The sequence below is a fragment of the Pleurodeles waltl genome, chromosome 5 (genome assembly GCF_031143425.1).
Source record: "Pleurodeles waltl isolate 20211129_DDA chromosome 5, aPleWal1.hap1.20221129, whole genome shotgun sequence".
Taxonomy (NCBI): Eukaryota; Metazoa; Chordata; class Amphibia; order Caudata; family Salamandridae; genus Pleurodeles; species Pleurodeles waltl.
This window is the reverse complement of record NC_090444.1, coordinates 23857171-23873669: the sequence shown is the minus strand read 5'-3', so window position 1 is coordinate 23873669 and position 16499 is coordinate 23857171. Positions and strand designations below refer to the sequence as shown.

Genomic DNA, 16499 nt, shown 5'->3' with positions numbered 1-16499 from the left:
TTTTTTTTTTAAACTTTCTTCCTAGCACTTCATACGAGTGCATGTGTTTGTAGTCAGTCTCCCCTGTCCACGTTGGCCCCATCATCTTGCTGGTCCACATCTTGATTGCCTCCTTCCTATCCTTTGTTCTCCCCTCACCCCCTCCTCCTTCAGATAACTATAACTGGTAAATTCCAGGGGTTTATTAATTTAAAACAGTAGGTTTTACTGACATTTTCACCTAACTATAATGTCTCTTTAGCCTTTGTTTTTTTTCAATTAATTACTAAGGCTTTGTTAAATGTAAAGTAACATTATTACAATTGCTAACTGTAACATCACTTTAACCTTTGTTTTTTTTCAAGTGACTACTGTATAGTGGGAAGATTTATATATAAACATTGGTGGTGACCACTGCGCGGGTATACTTTGGGTGGTGTGGGGTGGGGCAGGGCGTGTGTGCACATGTATAGTCCACACTGTGAGGAACAGTTCATTCCTCACAGTGTTGGTAAACACTGTCAGCTCCAGACACACACTATCCTTGTGAGGACCGCTGCGTTAGGAGGACCGCTGCGTTAGGAGGACCGCTGCGTTAGGAGGACCGCTGCGTTAGGAGGACCGCTGCGTTAGGAGGACCGCTCCCCGTAGTGTGTTTAGGTAGTTTCATGCGAGTGCATCAAAAAACGAAAAGTGCAGTTATATTTCCCTCTGTCTGCTTTATATCCTTCTCTACTATCAAAGCGCCTGTGGAGTTAGAATAGTAAATACGCACTTCATTACAGTCAATGGCGGGTCCTCATAATCATAGCTATGTCATGACGTGTGTGTGTCTCAAAACTCAATTTGTTCTTGAGATTTCCATAGGAAACAGTGTTACAGAGGAAGCTGCCTAATAGACATACACCAAATTCGCAGAACGCTAGATCTTTACCCAGAAAGCATTCTTTTTGTGATTTGTTTTTGGGAAATTACGGATTAAAAAAAAATAGAGACATCTGGGCGGGACACGTCCAGATTTGCTCTGGTTGGCCACTTTAAAGAGGACTGGTCAATACTGAACAATATGTTGCGGCAGTCATTACAGAACTCAGGGACATGGCCGCTGCATCCTGAAAATAATTTAAGAAATATATATATAAAGGGGTAATGTGAGCACACCCTGACCCCCAAAGGGCCTGTAGGGCGGCCCCCCCCCACCCCCCCCCCCATGCTTGCTGGACTCCGGGACACGGTCTCCATTGGAAAACATTGCAGTGAAAGAAAGGAGCACATTTAAAGGGGGATATCAGGGGTCCACAACCGCTTCGAAAATTTAATATTGTTAACAGATTAATAAAATGTATATAGAAAAAGAAGCAACACTGAAAAAGTCAGTACCACAGACAGATTTCTGGGAGCAGTGCAAATGCCTGAAACAGAACACAGTCTGGTGCTGAGTGGCCTCAGTTGAAATTAGAAGAGTGTCAATCTTCCCATTAAAACAAAAAATTAGATTTCTTTTTAAATCTTTCCACGAATTACATTGAAATATTATATATTTTTTCTACTGATTTGAAGAATGCTTGTTCCTGTGTTTCTTGTGTATTGTTTTGCTGTTCAAATCATTGAAGGTGCCCAGGCCAGGCTCCCCGGCTCTGTGGGGGTCCTGGGTTCCAGTAATGATAAAGTGGAGGTTCACAGATGTGAAAAGGTTCAGAGCCCTTGCTTTATAAAGCAAAATTAGGACAGATTTTCTAGGATTCCTCGAATATCTTCCTCATCCATTTCACTAAAACAATCTGACGTGGATTGAAACGTACAGCAGTGGACCGTCCGTGAACACCCCAGATCTCTAATGAACTCCTAGAGTGCTGACATTCTGTATCCCCTGAAGTCATCTTTCAGTGGATGCTGCAGTAAATGAAGGAATGAGGGAGCTTGATAACAAATAGGTCTCCCGAGTCGGTGCAAATATCACAAATTAAGTCCCGATTTGGCCCAATGATAGAAGTGTGCAAAAGCTAAAGCAGCTCGAAAAACAAATAGGCAAGTGATCAACCAGATAAAAAAAAACCATAAAAAGTTAAAGGCCCTTTGGCGCTACTTGGAAACTCAGAAACATGTCCCCATTTTAGCTTACTAGAGCTCTGACCATACCTTCTATGAGAAAAGAATGACATTATTTAGTTCATTTCTAAAGGAAATGCTTTAGGTTTTACATTTTTAATTCCATCAAGATGACTTCAGGCGTGCCACACTTATCATAAATACACAATATTAGCCAAGTAGACGTTCAATGTGGGTGTCTATTTGACAGTGTATCCGGTGGGCTTCTACAGCCACAACTTAGGGAAGAGTGCTTCATGAATGTTAAGTGGGGCCCAGGCAGAAACGTATGCTTTACCAATGGTCACCCTACCTAACCTCCTCTATATGCTCCAGAACACACCACATGAGGTGCTGGAGATGTTCTCCCAAGAGGTGGACGCCACAACTAGACTACTTCTTTGGGATGGGGGGGGTGCCACAGGTTACCCTGTTGTTGCTCACCAGGGGCCCGACGAGGGAGGAAGCACCCTCCCGGACATAAAACTGTACTACTGGGCGACTCAACTGCTGGTGGTTAATGCACGGTCAGTTGAGTCCCAATAAGAACCAGCCTTGCAGGCAGACACACAGTATATGGGATCAGGGGGTTCCCGAAGATATTTATAGAATGGAGCAACCCCACCAGCGGTTAGCCCACCAGCGGTCACCCCAACTCAAGAGGTGATGAGAATCTGGAAGAAGGCTACTAAGAGGTTGGGATAGGCGGGGGCTAAAGTTGGAGATGCCTCTGAGAATCAGAGATGCTTACAGACCTGCAACGACTAGAGGGGCAGAACAATGGGATAGGACAGGGCTCTCTGTATTGGGGGGATGTGTGTATGTGGGGGGGGGGCAGGGCATCCTCCCGCTTCAGGAAATCCAGATCCACTATGATTTTGCTAACACCCAATGCTACAGATACCCACAGCTGAAGCATGCTCAAGCGGGGTATTAAGGAGGAGCTCCGTGAGGTGGCGGACGAGACCCCACTGGAATAACGAATACTAGCGCTCCTGCTATGCAGACATGCGGTGTCCCAGATTTATAAAGCCCTGTTGAACAACCCCGCTCCTGACTCGCATCACTCAAAGACCAGTGGGAAAGAGACACAGGGACACTAGAGGGCAAGGATTGGGGTGAGGCATGTCGACATCCACGGGAAGTAGCAGTCAAAGCGGGGTTCCGCCCGGTGCCACTACACTAGAACCAGGCTGCAACGCACGGGGACGACAGACACACAGACCCCAGAGGGGCGGCGGAATGCTACTACAGACATTGTAGGGCTGTGAGAGGGCGAGGCACTACTGGGTTTGGGTGGGCAGATGGCTCTAGGATGTCACCAGGGAAGAGATAACTGTGGGCCTGGCACTGCCACCCCGAGGGATATGGAAGAGCAGACACTGCTCAAGTACACTCTTATTTTGCAACACAAGCCTCATGGTGGCTGGAAGGGTAATAGTGCAGGTATGGGGCAGCAGAAATACCCCAACAATGGGAGACCAACATGGAATGGTGCATGATGGCAGAAAAATCAGTCTCCAATGCCCGGGGTTGCTGGTGTAAATGTGAGGACGTATGGGGCCTGTCGCATGAATACAGAGACTAACTTGTCCAGGGTGCAGGAGGAATGGAAAGAGACTACGGGAGTGTGAACCCGAGAGCCTGGGAAAATACACCGTGAACCAGCTACGGAGTATTTAAAGGACATGTGGGGGACTGGGCATTGATTTGTGTATTCATCAAGGGGAGGTGAGGGGTGAAAAGTGGCTCGGAGATGGGTCACATTGAGTTGTTTTTGTGCAACGTAAACAATCAATACAAAGAAGTCTAAAAATAAAAGATTTGTCTCTTTCGTCTTACCTGTGGATGCATATTGTCCACACGCCTGGGACTCGCCGAAGGAGGACTCGTCTTCCTGCTTTATCCACAAGGACAGCTCGTGGTTGAACACAGGGCAGCCTGCAAGGGACAGCACATTCTTGTCACAGACGTCTACTCTCCTTCACTCACCAATAATCAGACATTCCCTGTATTTAGCAGGCTGTCCTTGCAAGGCGAAAGAAAGTTAATCTGTGACAAAATTCCATGAGTCAAACTGGCAACAAGCATATCAGAGCGCACTAGGAGTGGTGAGAAGCTCTTTCTAAAAAACAGTTTGGGAAGGGTTTTGAGATGCTCTCGACAAGGAGCCCAGTTTAGCCAGAATTGCCACTACACCTCCACTCTGAATCTTTCAGACAGCCCATTTAAAAATGGTTCATCTGGAGTTTGCTTGAGGGCATTACAAACTTTAATTACTGGTTTAAAGCATTAATATACAGACAAAACTCTGCCTGAAATGACTGTACAAACAAGTTAGCCAAGAACAGAAAATGAATGATGGACATTAGGAGTTATGAGAAAGGGTTAGCTTTCCCTGTACTACTGACTTCTGCTAGTAAACCGATGTCCAAAGATGTCTCTTCAAGAGCTGATAAATGGCATCTGGGACCCAAAGATTTTGTGCGTTTGGCCAGGAAAGACACAGCTCATGAATCAGGGTAAGTGAGGGACAGGGCAAGCGCGCTGCCTTTCTGCTGAAGTCAGAGGGTAGGGTTTTACCCAAGGATCTGCAGCCACTCAGCAGGCCCTGTCAGGGCTCAGGGCTCCCTCCAACCTCCCATCTCTCCCTAGTCTCCACTGGACACCCACATTCTGTTGAAGTAGTCTCTCATCAGCTCAGACATGCAGGGACTGGGGTTACATAAGATACTACACACTCACAAGACCAGGCCCATGAAGGGGCATCGCTATCACTGATGCACCAGGTGCAGGCCAGAGGGCATGAGGACAAGCCATCCTGCTCAAGATGGAGATATGTATCATCCCATCCATTCAGAATCCTCCTTTATTGCCAGGCAGGGGCTTGCTCTCTGTACTTCTGATTGAAGGACTGAGGGCTGGGAGTGAAGGGGTAATGATCAAGGGCAATGACGTGCTCTCGAGCAGCAGCCCTGACAGGCCTACCCTACCCACAATTGGGATAAAGCAACTAAGGTGACATCAGGGTAAACTTATCCGATGTGAAAGACTAGATATTTGATTCCGCCATTTGAGTCCCACAGGTATTCTCTTCAACACCAGAAAACGTAGCAAAACTAATCTGACTTCTGTAAATATTATCCCAACCAACTCAAGTTATGTGTGGGAAATTGTCTAAAAGTTTATGAACAAAAACCAGTCCATCGCAGAAAGGTCCTGTGACACCAGAGTCTTTCTTGGTTTCCGGAAACCCCCAAACCTGAGCTCTGAGGTGGAGCAGGGCTGTCCTGTGTCACACACACTCCGAGACCACTTACGCACCAGCCAGAGCTTCATTCATAGGGAGTCTGTCTGCATCCAACACTTCACCCTCTCCCACTAATGTGACTTGAGCCCCAACTCACCTGAGTCAACAATGTGTATGACTATCAGCTGAGGAATGAGACCTCTGACCAACAAAACTGAATGAGAAACACTTCTAATGCAAAGTCTACTGTGAATATCATTAAAAAGAAAGTACTGAAGCGCTTGGAAAAATGAGGCCTTAATTTAAAATGTATAACGTCTGGTTTTGATCAGATACTTCCATGCGCTCTATGATGTATTATTCCCCTACGACCCTTTTTATTCTGCATCTTCGGCTGTCGGTCAGTGAGGTTCCAAGTGCCACTGTAATCCTGGATAACACAGGTCCAGGAGAACACAATAGCAGTCTGAAAAGGCTTCTTTTCCAAATTCAAGCTTGCTAGCAGTCTGTAAGGGCCCTTTCTGGTCACAGTACTGACAGAAAAGTGCAATTAAGTCACCCACAGCTGCACCTCAGACTCTTCCCAGTCAACCTTCCTCAGTGCCCAGGAAGTCACCTCAGGCATTCACTCGCTCTCATCTGATTTCATGCTGTTGTTGTGAGGGTTATCCAAGTCAATCCCTGATCGTTGCAGGGTCCAGGCAAGGCGGTCTCTGCCATCCAGCCTTCTGAGGTGGATAAAGTGAGTATCCTTAATTCTGCAATGCTAACATCCGGTATTTAGAACGTGGACAAAAAAAGCAGTATTTAACACTAAAGAATTCAATTTGTGCCATATGCCAGATCAACAGCTATCAATTCTCCATATGCAAACTGTCTCTGTAGGAGGCTGGACTGGCTTGTAGTGAGTACCAAGGGGTACTTGCACCTTGCACCAGGCCCAGTTATCCCTTATTAGTGTATAGGGTGTCTAGCAGCTTAGGCTGATAGATAATGGTAGCTTAGCAGAGCAGCTTAGGCTGAACTAGGAGACGAGTGAAGCTCCTACAGTACCACAAGTGTCACTTGCACAATATCATAAGAAAACACAATACACAGTTATACTAAAAATAAAGGTACTTTATTTTTATGACAATATGCCAAAGTATCTCAGAGTGTACCCTCAGAGTGAGGATAGCAAATATACACAAGTTATATGTACACAGTACCAAAAATATGCAGTATAGTCTTAGAAAACAGTGCAAACAATGTATAGTTACAATAGGATGCAATGGGGACACATAGGGATAGGGGCAGCACAAACCATATACTCCAAAAGTGGAATGCGAACCACGAATGGACCCCAAACCTATGTGACCTTGTAGAGGGTCGCTGGGACTATTAGAAAATAGTGAGGGTTAGAAAAATAGCCCACCCCAAGACCCTGAAAAGTGAGTGCAAAGTGCACTAAAGTTCCCCCAAAGACAAAGGAGTCGTGATAGAGGAATAATGCAGGAAAGACACAAACCAACAATGCAACAACAATGGATTTCCAATCTAGGGTACCTGTGGAACAAGGGGACCAAGTCCAAAAGTCACAAGCAAGTCGGAGATGGGCAGCTGCCCAGGAAATGCCAGCTGTGGGTGCAAAGAAGCTTCTACTGGACAGAAGAAGCTGAGGTTTCTGCAGGAACGAAAAGGGCTAGAGACTTCCCCTTTGGTGGACGGATCCCTCTCGCCGTGGAGAGTCGTGCAGAAGTGTTTTCCCGCCGAAAGAACGCCAACAAGCCTTGTTAGCTGCAAATCGTGCGGTTAGCGTTTTTGGATGCTGCTGGGGCCCAGGAGGGACCAGGAGGTCGCAAATTGGACCAGGAGGTAGAGGGGACGTCGAGCAAGACAAGGAGCCCTCTTAGCAGCAGGTAGCACCCGGAGAAGTGCCAGAAACAGGCACTACGAGGATGCGTGAAACGGTGCTCACCCGAAGTTACACAAAGGAGTCCCACGTCGCCGGAGACCAACTTAGAAAGTCGTGCAATGCAGGTTAGAGTGCCGTGGACCCAGGCTTGGCTGTGCACAAAGGATTTCCGCCGGAAGTGCACAGGGGCCGGAGAAGTTGCAAAAGTTGCGGTTACCAACAATGCAGTCTGGCGTGGGGAGGCAAGGACTTACCTCCACCAAACTTGGACTGAAGAGTCACTGGACTGTGGGAGTCACTTGGACAGAGTTGCTGGATTCAAGGGACCTCGCTCGTCGTGCTGAGAGGAGACCCAAGGGACCGGTAATGCAGCTTTTTGGTGCCTGCGGTTGCAGGGGGAAGATTCCGTCGACCCACGGGAGATTTCTTCGGAGCTTCTAGTGCAGAGAGGAGGCAGACTACCCCCACAGCATGCACCACCAGGAAAACAGTAGAGAAAGCGGCAGGATCAGCGTTACAGAGTTGCAGTAGTCGTCTTTGCTACTATGTTGCAGGTTTGCAGGCTTCCAGCGCGGTCAGCAGTCGATTCCTTGGCAGAAGGTGAAGAGAGGGATGCAGAGGAACTCTGATGAGCTCTTGCATTCGTTATCTAAAGTTTCCCCAGAGACAGAGACCCTAAATAGCCAGAAAAGAGGGGTTGGCTACCTAGGAGAGAGGATAGGCTAGCAACACCTGAAGGAGCCTATCAGAAGGAGTCTCTGACGTCACCTGGTGGCACTGGCCACTCAGAGCAGTCCAGTGTGCCAGCAGCACCTCTGTTTCCAAGATGGCAGAGATCTGGAGCACACTGGAGGAGCTCTGGACACCTCCCAGGGGAGGTGCAGGTCAGGGGAGTGGTCACTCCCCTTTCCTTTGTCCAGTTTCGAGCCAGAGCAGGGCTAAGGGGTCCCTGAACCGGTGTAGACTGGCTTATGCAGAATTGGGCACATCTGTGCCCAAGAAAGCATTTCCAGAGGCTGGGGGAGGCTACTCCTCCCCTGCCTTCACACCATTTTCCAAAGGGAGAGGGTGTAACACCCTCTCTCAGAGGAAGTCCTTTGTTCTGCCATCCTGGGACAAGCCTGGCTTGACCCCAGGGGGACAGAAACCTGTCTGAGGGGTTGGCAGCAGCAGCAGCTGCAGTGAAACCCCAGGGAAGGCCGTTTGGCAGTACCAGGGTCTGTGCTACAGACCACTGGGATCATGGGATTGTGCCAACTATGCCAGGATGGCATAGAGGGGGCAATTCCATGATCATAGACATGTTACATGGCCATATTCGGAGTTACCATTGTGAAGCTACATATAGGTAGTGACCTATATGTAGTGCACGCGTGTAATGGTGTCCTCGCACTCATAAAGTCCGGGGAATTTGCCCTGAACGATGTGGGGGCACCTTGGCTAGTGCCAGGGTGCCCTAACACTAAGTAACTTTGCACCTAACCTTTACCAGGTAAAGGTTAGACATATAGGTGACTTATAAGTTACTTAAGTGCAGTGTAAACTGGCTGTGAAATAACTTGGACGTTATTTCACTCAGGCTGCAGTGGCAGGCCTGTGTAAGAATTGTCAGAGCTCCCTATGGGTGGCAAAAGAAATGCTGCAGCCCATAGGGATCTCCTGGAACCCCAATACCCTGGGTACCTCAGTACCATATACTAGGGAATTATAAGGGTGTTCCAGTATGCCAATGTGAATTGGTAAAATTGGTCACTAGCCTGTTAGTGACAATTTGGTAAGAAATGAGAGAGCATAACCACTGAGGTTCTGGTTAGCAGAACCTCAGTGAGACAGTTACGCACCACACATGGAACACATACATATAGGCCACAAACCTATGAGCACTGGGGTCCTGACTAGCAGGGTCCCAGTGACACATAACAAACATACTGAAAACATAGGGTTTTCACTATGAGCACTGGGCCCTGGCTAGCAGGATCCCAGTGAGACAGTGAAAACACCCTGACATACACTCACAAACAGGCCAAAAGTGGGGGTAACAAGGCTAGAAAGAGGCTACTTTCTCACAGTCTCCGGTTAACATATGCGGGCAAAATTGAAAAGAAAGATGTGGAGCATTTAAATATATATATACATATATCATAGCACGTGTATCTGCAGCTACACATGCCAAACACACACATATATATATATATATATATACACACACACACACACACACATATATATATGGAAAATGTCACTTACCCAGTGTACATCTGTTCGTGGCATGAGACGCTGCACATTCACATGCTGTGCATATCCCGCCATTAAAAGGGCACTAATGTACAACATTGATAGAACCAAACAAATTCGCAAAACAAAACAATTGTTTGTAGCTTTCCAAAAACCTCATGCAGGGAATCCAATATCCAAACAAGGCATTGCCAGATGGATAGTTAAGTGTATTCAAACCTGCTATGTAAAAGCTAAGAGAGACCTGCCTATTACACCAAAGGCACACTCCACTAGAAAGAAAGGCGCCACAATGGCCTTTCTAGGAAATATACCCATGACAGAAATCTGTAAGGCAGCCACATGGTCTACGCCTCATACATTCACGAAACATTACTGTGTGGATGTGTTAACAACACAACAGGCCACTGTAGGACAGGCAGTATTAAGGACATTATTTCAAACAACTTCAACTCCTACAGGCTGAGCCACCGCTTTTGGGGAGATAACTGCTTACTAGTCTATGCACAGCATGTGTATCTGCAGCTACACATGACATCGAACGGAAAATGTCACTTACCCAGGGTACATCTGTTCGTGGCATGAGACGCTGCAGATTCACGTGCGCCCTCCCACCTCCCCGGGAGCCTGCAGCCGTTTTAAGTTGACTAAAATTAAACTTGTACATTTGTAAATTTGTAAATATATCACTTTTAGTCACATTATGTACATACATACTTACTCCATTGCATGGGCACTATTACTATATACACAACTCCTACCTCACCCTCTGCGGGGAAAACAATCTAAGATGGAGTCGACGCCCATGCGCAATGGAGCCGAAAGGGGAGGAGTCCCTCGATCTCGTGACTCAAAAAGACTTCTTCGAAGAAAAACAACTTGTAACACTCCGAGCCCAACACTAGATGGCGGGATATGCACAGCATGTGTATCTGCAGCTACACATGCCATTGAACACATATATAAATATATACATACATAAACACTAAAAGTAAAAGCAAAAGTTACAGGGACGTTATAGTTAGGCTGAGAGTCATAATTAGAGTTATCTCAAGTAACTTATAACTCGTGCCCCCACCACGCAGTTTTTTCGTCAACAATTTTACAGCAAATATTACACCGATATTATCAATGACATTATCAAAGATGTCATGAGTGCCGTATTTTGTGGGTAATTAGCAGTGCGTGGTGAAGCCGGTGTTTTAGTTACCTTAGGGCACGAGTTATTTGAGGTAACTAACCATAACTGGTGAATTTCTCTGGTTTTGTACGATTAAAATGTGAGCTCAACTATAACGTCCTTTTAACCTTTGGTTTTTCAGTGAATTTCTAATTTTCTTTTAAATTCTATTTCCTAACTATAACGTCCCTGTAACCTTTGCTGTCTGGTGTCCTGAGGGCTCTCTAAAGTCTAAACACATCGGCGTCCATCTTCATGCCGTGAGACATCCATTGCATCATGCAGGAACCCGCTGGCATCTTCTTAGGGTGCATTTCTGCAGTCTTTGTCCAACCGGCGACTCTTTCTTTTGCACCCTCTTCTGGGTTGCAGGGGCTCCTGTCCATCCTGGAACTTCTTTCGACTTCTGGACTTGGTCCCCTTCTTTTGCAGGTCTTCAGGTCCAATAATCCAGCAGTTGTTGTTTGCAGACTTGGTTGGTTATTGCAATATCCCAAAAACGAGGTGTAGTGTGTGTCCGAAGGAAACTTTCAGTACTTTCCTCCTGCTTTTCTGGGCTCTGGGGTGGGGTAATTTACTTACCTTTACTGTATTCTTACTCTCCCAGCGATTCTGCACACACTACACTTGTCTAGGGGGAATTCATGATTCGCATTCCACTTTCTTAATATATGGTTTGTGTTGCCCCTAGACCTACTTTCTCCTATTGCATTTATTAGAATTTCCTATTGTTTGCACTATCCTATGTCTAATTACTTACCTTATTTTGGTGTCTAGTGTATATATTGTGTGTAATACTTACCTCTATAATGAGTATTGCCTCTAAGATATTTTTGGTACTGTGTCACCCAAATAAACTACCTTTATTTTTGGTAACACTGAGTATTGTCTTTACTTGTGAATAAGTACTGTGTAACTATAAGTGGTATTGCATGAGCTTTGCATGTCTCCTAGTTCAGCCTATGCTGTTCTGCTATAGCTACCTCTATCAGCCTAAGCTGCTAGAACACTACTACTTCACTAATAAGGGATAACTGGACCTGGTATAAGGTGTAAGTACCCAAGGTACCCACTACAAGCCAGGCCAGCCTCCTGCACTCCCACAGGAGATGTGCGCTGTGTGGGGATCTGTAAAAAGTCACTGCTTGGTTGAGGTGGAAGAACCTCAGGGAGGTTGATTTACCTTTCCCTCTATAATTATTCCCTCTTTAAGAGCCTCTAAAGGAGCCCCCGTTGTAAACATGTGACCCTTGTTTCTGTTGGGATGTGGATGGTTGTGAGGTTGATGGTTTGAAACTGCCCCTAAGCCGTGGCCTGCAAAAAGTTCCCCGAGTAGGTGTAGTGTAAAGGCACCCATAGCCTTAGCTGTATCAGAGTCTTTTCGGCTTTTCTATTGTGGTATCAACCTCTGGCCAATAGGTGTGGCTCATCAAAGGGCATATTCAACACTGCCCTTAACCATGCGTGCCACCTAATGACGATACTAGTGCTGATACCCCTTGCTGCGCATTTGCTGCATCTATAGCAGACCTGATTTCATTATTGGCAATAGCCTGACCTTCCACTGCTATCTGTTGTGCTCTTTTCTGGTGGAGGGTACTGCAATACATTTTCCATTTGGTCCACACTGAGCTCTATCGTGTCTTGCTAAAAGTGCTTGAGAGTTTGCAATCCTCCTATGGTTCGCAGCTTGAGTTGCTACTCTCTTTTTAGCTGCGTCAAATGTGCGACTTTCCTTGTCTGGAGGAGGCGCATCCCCTGTAGCCTGGCTACTGCCCTCTTTCTGGCTGCACTGACGATTATAGAGACAGGTGGAAGCTGTGTTCTAATAAAAGCCGGATCTCACAGGGTGCAGGTTATACTTTTTATCCACCCTGGGTGTAATAATTCTGGATTTTACCGGTTCCTTGAAAATGTCTTCTGCATGTTTAAGCGTGCCTGGGAGCAAAGGAGACACTGATACTCCTTATCAAATAAAAAATCCCCCTCAATGGGATCTGTATGTAGTTGTACATTATAAGACGCAGCTGCCCTGGCTATAACCTGATTGTAGGCTGTGCTATCGTCAGGGGGAGATGGCCTTGCAGGGTATACATCAGGATCATTGGGAAGAATGGGGTCTGTCTCATATGTCCCACGGATCTACATCCTCTTGAGTGTCGTACAAATTATCCCTTCGTGGTGAAACAGGGGATTGTGGAGAAAATTGTTTAGGAGAAAGGGGTGGTGGTGGAGTATCAGGTAGTAAAGGAGAAAGTGATGATGAAGGCTGTTGTGGTAACTTTGGTTTTTTCTTTTGTTTAAATATTTTAGCAGGTGGAGGCCCAGCTTCTAAAGTTTCTTAAAAGTCAATTTTATTTTAATTGATGGAGGAGGAGAGGCTATGATCCTCCCTGTGTCCTTATGGATATGGGTCTTCCGCTGTTTAGCATCCATTACCTCCAATATGGACCTTATTTCCAAAGGCTCCTCAGTAACTGGCGCATATTTACCACCAACAAGTTTCAGCTCCAAAAGTTTGGATACCTAATGCTTGAGTCGGTTGGAAAATGTCACCTCCAAAAGTGTTGTTACTTTTTTCCGCTCCCAGGTGGAAGTCTCTGATTTTCAGCTCGATTCAGAAACAGGTGTGGCCAGCGGTTTGCTCGGTGCCGAATGCACTTTGGCCTTTTGTTTCGGCACCAAACCCGAGGGTTGGTCTTCCGATTGTATTTTTCGTATCCGACCATGGTTGGCCGGCAGTGGAGGACACAAAACCAGTGCTGAAGTCTTTTTGGCTGCCTTTGGGTGTACTGCGCCGGTGAGATAGACTGACAGTCGACATCGGAATCTCGATCAGAATCAGAGTCTGCGATGGAAACGGTAGCTTGACGTGCCAATTCCTCTTGTGCGTGTTCTTTTCCCTAAGAGTCTTCTTAGAATGAAAGGACTGGCAAGTGTCACACTTCTCTTCTCTGTGATCTGGAGAGAAACAGAGATTGCACACCGAGTGCTGATCAGTGTAGGAGGCTGGCCTGGCTTACAGTGGGTACCTTGTGGTACTTACACTCTGTGCCAGGCCCAGTTATCCCTTATTAGTAGAATAGAGGTGTTTCTAGCAGCTTAGGCTGATAGAAGGTAGCTATGGCAAAGCATAGGGTGAACTAGGAGACATGCAAAGCCCCTACTATACCACTTATATCATATAGCACAATAACATAAGAAAAAACAATACATAGAGTTACTAAAAATAAAAGTACTTTACTTTTATGACAATATGCCAAAAGTATCTCAGGGCGTACCCTCAGTAAGAAGGTAAGTAATATACACAAGTTATATGTACACAAACCCAAAACAGGTAAGTAAGAGTAAGAAAAGTAATGCAAACAGTGTAGAATTACAATAGGATGCAATAGGTGAACATAGGTCTAGGGGCAACACAAACCATATACTCTAGAAGTGGAATGCGAATCACGAATGGACCCCAGGCCTATGGGAGATTGCAGAGGGTCGCTGGGACTGTACGAAAACAGTCAGGGTGTCCAAAATACCCCACCCCAAGACCCTGAAAAGTAGGAGTAAAGTACACCTACTACCCCAATAGAACGCAATAGTCATGATAGGGGGATTCTGCAAGAACCACAAACATCAGTAAAGCAGTGAAGATGGATTCCTGGACCTGAGGACCTGCAAGGCAAGGGGACCAAGTCCAAGAGTCGCAATAGTGTCCAAGGGGGCCAGGAGCCCAGGAAACCCCGGATGAAGGTGCAAGGAATCTGCCTCCGAATGGAAGACGCTTAGGCTTCTGCAACAACGAAGAGGACTAGGAACTTCTCCTTTGGATGGAAGATGTCCCACATCGTGCTGAAGGTTGCATAAGTGTTCCCACGCAGAAATACTGCAAAAAAGCCTTGCTAGCTGCAAGGGTCGCGGTTAGGGTTTTTGGGTGCTGCAGGGGCCCAAGAAGGACCAGGATGTCACCACTTGGAGGAGGAGACAGAGGGGGCGCTCAGCAACTGAGAGAGCCCCCACAGAAGCAGGCAGCACCCGCAGAAGTACCGGAGCAAGCACTTAGAAGATTTGTGAACTGGAGCTGGCTCAGAGTCACAAAGGAGGGTCCCATGACGTCGGAGGCCAACTCAGAGGGTTGAGCACTGCAGGTTAGAGTACCGGGGACCCAGGCTAGGCTGTGCACGAAGGAATCCGTGGAGGAGTGCACAGGAGCCGGAGCAGCTGCAAATCACGCAGTACACAGGTTTGCAGTCTAGCGTGGGGAGGCAAGGACTTACCTCCACCAAACTTGGACTGAAGGATCACTGGACTGTGGGAGTCACTTGGATAGAGTTCCTGTGTTCCAGGGACCATGCTCGTCAGGATGAGAGGGGACCCAGAAGACCGGTGATGCAGTCTTTTGGTGCCTGCATTAGCAGGGGGAAGGTTCCGTCGACCCACAGGAGATTTCTTCTTGGCTTCCAGTGCAGGGTGAAGGCAGATGACCCCCAGAGCATGCACCACCAGCAAACAGTCGAGAAAGCCAGCAGGATGAGGCGCTACAATGTTGCTGGTAGTCATTTTGCTACTTAGTTGCGGTCTTGCAGGCGTCCTGGAGCAGTCAGCGGTCGATCCTTGGCAGAAGTCGAATAGGGAAGTGCAGAGGAACTCTGGTGAGCTCTTGCATTCGTTATCTGAAGAATACCCCAGAGAAGAGACCCTAAATAGCCAGAAAAGGAAGTTTGGCTACCAAGAAAGGAGGATTGGCTACCAAGAGAGGTAAGAGCCTATCAGAGGGGGTCTCTGACATCACCTGCTGGCACTGGCCACTCAGAGCAGTCCAGTGTGCCCCCAACACCTCTGTTTCCAAGATGGCAGAGGTCTGGGACACACTGGAGGAGCTCTGGGCACCTCCCCTGGGAGGTACTGGTCAGGGGAGTTGTCACTCCCCTTTCCTTTGTCCAGTTTCGTGCCAGAGCAGGGCTGGGGGATCCCTGAACTGGTGTAGACTGGCTTATGCAGAGATGGGCACCATCTGTGCCCATCAAAGCATTTCCAGAGGCTGGGGGAGGCTACTCCTTCCCAGCCCTTCACACCTATTTCCAAAGGGAGAGGGTGTAACACCCTCTCTCAGAAGAAATCCTTTGTTCTGCCTTCCTGGCCGGGGCTGCCTAGACCCAAGGAGGGCAGAATCCTGTCTGAGGGGTTGGCAGCTGCGGCAGCTGCAGTGGAAACCCCGGAAAGGCAGTTTGACAGTCCCCGGGTTCTGTGCTAGAGACCCGGGGGATCATGGAATTGTCCCCCCATTGGGGTGACAATTCCATGATCTTAGACATGTTACATGGCCATGTTCGGAGTTACCATTGTGACGCTATACATAGGTAGTGACCTATGTATAGTGCACACGTGTAATGGTGTCCACGCACTCACAAAGTCCGGGGAATTTGCCCTGAACGATGTGGGGGCACCTTGGCTAGTGCCAGGTTGCCCACACACTAAATAACCTGGAACCCAACCTTCACCCAGTGAAGGTTAGACATATAGGTGACTTATAAGTTACTTATGTGCAGTGAAAATGGCTGTGAAATAATGTAGATGTTATTTCACTCAGGCTGCAGTGGCAGGCCTGTGTAAGAATGGTCCGAGCTCCCTATGGGTGGTAAAAGAAATGCTGCAGCCCATAGGGGTCTCCTGGAACCCGAATACCCTGGGTACCTCAGTACCATATACAAGGGAATTATATGGGTGTACCAGGGTGCCAATGAGAATTGCTAAATTTAGTCACTAGCCTGCAGTGACAAACTTAGAAAGCAGAGAGAGCATAAACACTGAGGTTTTGGTTAGCAGAGCCTCAGTGATACAGTTAGGCACAACTCAGGGAACACATATAGGCCACAAACTTA

The 16499-nt window shown here is 47.1% G+C and overlaps 1 protein-coding gene across 1 annotated transcript in view; it reads right to left on the bottom strand.

The window, feature by feature from the left end:
- Nucleotides 1-16499, bottom strand: part of LOC138295307 (zinc finger protein 271-like) — a 100724-nt gene that overhangs the window by 18090 nt on the left and 66135 nt on the right. The window contains exon 7 of the mRNA XM_069233521.1: nucleotides 3910-4008. Coding sequence (XP_069089622.1) covers nucleotides 3910-4008 — 99 coding nt within the window. The remainder of the gene's footprint in view (nucleotides 1-3909; nucleotides 4009-16499) is intronic.